This window comes from Gavialis gangeticus, unplaced genomic scaffold, assembly GCF_001723915.1.
Source record: "Gavialis gangeticus isolate Ggan-Ray unplaced genomic scaffold, GavGan_comp1, whole genome shotgun sequence".
Taxonomy (NCBI): domain Eukaryota; kingdom Metazoa; phylum Chordata; order Crocodylia; family Gavialidae; genus Gavialis; species Gavialis gangeticus.
Genome location: NW_017729004.1, coordinates 15,774,726 through 15,779,645, shown reverse-complemented (window position 1 = coordinate 15,779,645; position 4,920 = coordinate 15,774,726). Strand labels below are relative to the sequence as shown.

General features: G+C 36.7%; 1 protein-coding gene across 5 annotated transcripts in view; it reads right to left on the bottom strand.

The window, feature by feature from the left end:
* The window catches only part of ACTR3B (ARP3 actin related protein 3 homolog B), a 49,998-nt gene that overhangs the window by 24,247 nt on the left and 20,831 nt on the right, over window positions 1-4,920 (bottom strand). For all 5 annotated transcript variants that reach the window (XM_019508139.1, XM_019508140.1, XM_019508141.1 and 2 more), the window contains 4 exons: window positions 3,767-3,877; window positions 2,341-2,436; window positions 2,089-2,196; window positions 161-304 (listed from right to left, as the gene is read on the bottom strand). In XM_019508139.1, coding sequence (XP_019363684.1) covers window positions 161-304; window positions 2,089-2,196; window positions 2,341-2,436; window positions 3,767-3,877 — 459 coding nt within the window. The remainder of the gene's footprint in view (window positions 1-160; window positions 305-2,088; window positions 2,197-2,340; window positions 2,437-3,766; window positions 3,878-4,920) is intronic.

Here is a 4,920-nt window from a genome sequence, read left to right as displayed (position 1 = left end):
CCCCCCCCCCTTTAAAAAAAAAAAAAAAAAAAATCAATAAATGAACGGAAAACAAAGTTAACTAGATAATTCTTAAGTCTGCATTTTTAAGCGGTCACTGGCAACTTTTTAAAGCAAAAAATCATTCTCTTTATAAAGCAAATTTTTAAAAAGATTTTACCTTTATGGCTTTTGCTGTCTCCAGGGATTGTTCAGGAGGAATTCCCACCTCCCTCTCCCTTAGGAGCTGCTGAATGAAATATGTAATATCTCTACCTGCAATAGGGATATGTTTGATGCAACTTCCAATTACATAACCTTCTGCCTATGGAAAAAAAGATACTTAGAAAAAAAAAATGGTGTATGAAGTATTGATAGTTATCAGTGGAGTCAAAACTTTAGTTTTTACCAAGCAGCTTCTTAATTTAAAATTTTAATTAACAAAAAAAAGAATCTTAGATGCTGACTCCTTCAAGTGATCCCCTTCAAATCCACAGTACAAATTTGTAAAGCCATTATATGCTAGATGCTACTTGTGTTTATCAGACTGATAACCATGTGCAAATGTGACATTTCTTATCTAATACACTAAATGATAAATAAAAGGATGATCTTAGGTGAAGGTGCATGTTAAAGTCAAAGAAGGCCCCCAGTGAAGAGGTTTCATCAGAAATGGTCGGCAATGGTAAAATATACTCAGGAAGAGGACAAGCGTTAGTCCTACGAGACACTTAAAAATGGAAAGAAAAAGTTGACAAAAACACAAAAACAAAATACGATATTAAAAAAGGGAAGGGAAATTGGACATTAAACACAGTATAAAAAAGCAATGTCTTTCCTTTTCACCCCCTCCTTTTTCAGAATTAATTTAAAGACCAGCGGAAAACTGGAGACAAGAATAAAGGAGACACCATGGACAGTTATGTTAAACGCAACAATGACTACTACAGTTACATATTTATTACTCTACATGCGAAACTTTCTTCACTACTTCCAGTTTTTGCCAGTTGAAACAAACACTGCAAGGACATGTAATTACCAGACTGTGATACATTTTAAAGGAGCCCGCTGGGGCATTATGTGCTAGGCAAATATATGGGATGCCATAATTTGAACAGAAGTTAGAGGGAATAAAATAACTATTACATTTTCATACCCCAAGAGGCTTAAATCCATTTCAAATAGACTATTTAAATGATTATTTATTTATATAAATTTGCCGTTGTATCACCCATATATAAAATACTCCAAACTGCAATAGAAAGTAACATCTCTATACTTATAAAGCAAATAAACAACCAAAAACACAATTTGTAAATGGATCTTAAAATATACAAAATCATGATAGACATGATGGCAAATATGGAGTCGCTTCTCATGCATGAAGGAAAATCCAAAAGTACTGCCTAGCCTTCCAATTTTTGGGCACCAGTAACGAATATTCAGCCATTTAAATAGAGAAAAAATTTGGGATGTGCCAGGATGTACGACCAGGAATTACACAAACATATGAATCTGGTATAAAGTATAGGGGCTCCTTCTTCAGGGCCTTCAATAATATGGACTCCCCTAAAAAAAAAAATCTATTCAAGAGGTACTGAAATTTTACCTTATTTTGCAAAATAGAAAAAAAATCCACTTCATTTTCTGAAAAATATATAAATGTATACAGGGTCACAAAAATTATACTGGAAACATTAGAATGGAATAGAAAACATTGATCTCAGGGAAAAGGAGAGTTATAATCATGTTTATTTAATTCAACTGCAACCTTTTTTTCCATGACATAATTAACACCTTGTCTAGACTCATTAGAAAAGCTCCCTTTTTCTGTATACACTCACCACTATAAAAGTTAAAAATTCTTTAAATATTTTTTGTATTTATAGTCTCGTTGCTGCAGAAATTTCTATTGGCATTAGCTAAATTTTGGTCCTAAATTAGGCTGACAGTGTCACTTTAACAAACTTAATTTTCCTTTTCCATGACTCCTTCCCTTGGTGACAGTTAAGAGGCACTCAGTCCAGAAAAAAAAACCCCAAAAAAAATCATCTTTGAATTCAAGCCTGAAGAAATTCTCACACTTGTGCAAACAGTTCTACTACATACCACAGGAATTACGTGGGTTACTCCATCGCCACTGTCAATGACAGTTCCTGTTAACGTACGTTCTCCAACCTGCCGTGATGTCCAAGACGCAGCTAAGGCTAATACTGCCTATATAAGAAACAGTTAATATTTAGATATGGGTAAGACAAACTAAACTTTAATCTTTAAAAAATACTGCTTCAAACATTTTAGGCGTGTGCTTACATACTGCAGCTATACTGTACTTTAGAAGGATAGATTCACTTTGTTCACCTGAACAGCAATGTAAAGTCCTGGTACATTAAAAGATTCAAACATGATTTCTGCAAGATACTCTCTGTTTTCTGGAGTGTTCAATGGAGGTTCTGTCTGTAAAGAAAAGCCACTTTATTAACCAACTTCCACAGTATGCGCTTTTATCAAACTTGGCTCAATACAACAGTAAATGAATTTTTCAGTTTATCAATTCACTCAGAACACCCCAAAGGAGTCTCAGGTACATAGACAAGAGCTGTATAATCTATGGCAGACAACCCTGACCACCCACAACATGGTAAAATTGCTTTAAATTTAATTAAAAATTACTGATTAGCTGGAAAAGCTTGGTTTTATACATATGAGTAATATTATCGTGTTGTGCCCATAATGGACAGCATGACTGACCTACAAATACTCACAGGCTAAGTACAGACATTCAAAAATGCCTGAGGCAGAATCTATTTAAGTTATGCAGTTTAGATCGTGGCATAGTTTAGATTCCTAGGGAAACCAGGACAAAGTAACTTGTTGAGAGTAAATTTACATATACTTGTGGAGTTCCTTATTAATTTCAACCAAACCACTCAGATGAATAAAGTTAAGCACAATGTATGCATTTGCAGAACCAAGGTCTAAGAGTCTAAATCATAGTCTACATGATATTCAGGAGGTAAACTTAGCCTCTAAGAATTCTTCATGTCCCATCTGTTCCCACCTGGAAATGGATGGACTGCCAACAAACATAGTACCAAAAGTATTATAGGGTTCCTTTAAAGTAAACTATAATCAAATTATTTTGCAGAAGTCCATGTATCTGATTACATATAGTTATATACTATAATAAACTACATTAGCATCACAATTTTTACAACCACTCTTCCAGCCAAACCATTTGAATAACTTAAAGTTCAGTGTTGGCACGTTTCAAGGTAAATCCAATTTGAGACCTTAACTACTTAATAGAGCTCCCTTATTAAATCAATTATATATTCATCTACCCTTATGAAAAACTACTGCTTAAAAACAAACATTTTGCATTAGGTAACTGAAATCATCTTCAATAAAAGCTGTTCACACAACTGTGCAATTGCTAACATACAGCACATTGCTAAGTGACATTTTCCCTTATTTTACTGAACATTTTATTTTGTTTGAGTAAAATCAGTCAATTATTTTAAGCAGCATCTGTAATTCAATCAAGATGCCTAAGCTTTTAAAAAATAAAGTCAGAAGCCAAGAAGCCTGCTTCAGAAATTTATTGGAACCTCCCTTTAATGAAATTTTATGTATTGTTTCAACCACAATAAAAAGAAATGAAAAAAGCTGGAGAGGAAAAAACAGTTTCTAGGCTTTATATGTTATAACAAAGTCTGCTTGTGTTTGGAATATTATCCAGTCTTTCATTTGTGGAAATATTTTCTTATGCAGCCCCATTACTCACCATTAAGAAGTAGTGATCCTCGGGTTCAGCTCGAAGATATTTAAAAATTACTTGCTCCATGAATCTTTCCATGAGGTCCCAATCTTCAACAATACCATGTCGTATAGGCCACTGAGGCAAAACAATAGAGGTATGCCAACGTGTTAAGTAAGCTCAGCATGTGACCCAGTGGGCAACAATAGAAATCAGCCTGAGAAGCAAAATCCTAGCATAGGATGTGCGAGCAAGAAACTTTATGTTGTTACCATTCTAATTTTAAACTAAAGCCAACATTTTAAGCCATCTCCTGCTCCCAGATCTCCCAGTGTGATTCTGACCATAGACAGCACACTGGACTTCAAATCAGGAGTTGGGTTCTTTCTAGTCTTGGCTCTGTCATTCTTCTATCTGGTGACCTAAGGAAAATCACTTCACCTCTCTGCACATCAGGTAGCTCAAGTGGTAAAATAGAAATGAGACTTGTCCTCCCTGGTAATGCGTTTTTCAGTCTATAAATGAAAATAATTAAGACCAAGCCACCCAGAGGTTCCTAACAGAAAGCAGTATCAGTGCCCAGCATACAATGCTTACCTTCCCAGTAGCATACATTATAAATGATTATTCTAATATTATAAAAGCCTAAGTCTGTCTGTCTGTCTGTCCGTAACACTTTATTCACACTCTGATTGGCTGACAGAAACAGCCAATCAGAGCACTCCAAGCTTGGGGGAGCACCACCACGTTTCTGAAGCCACTCTGAGGACCGGATGGCAGAGGGAGAACCAGACAGAGGGGAGGCTCCACCAAGGACAGGACAGAGGGTGGGGAGGGAGGGGGTCCCCCACCCTGGTCCCGGCAAGCCGCGCCGAGGACCGGACAGGGGATGGGGGAGCTGAGGCCAGCAGTGCTGGCCTCGGCTCCCTGACCCACTCCCTGCAAGAGGCAGAACACCAGCAGCATGGAGCTTTAGGTGGTGGCACTCCATCCCACCTCCATCATTCTTGAGGGCAATTGGCTAGTTTTTCTTATAAATGTTTGGCATACGCTGAATATTAATGCACCGCAAAAAAGTACCCTTTAAAGAAAACCTGATGCACTTGAGGAAATGAACCTGTGCAAAGGAATCGGGGGACATGTCTTGATGTTTCACAAACTGGGCTTAGTGATAGCAAACT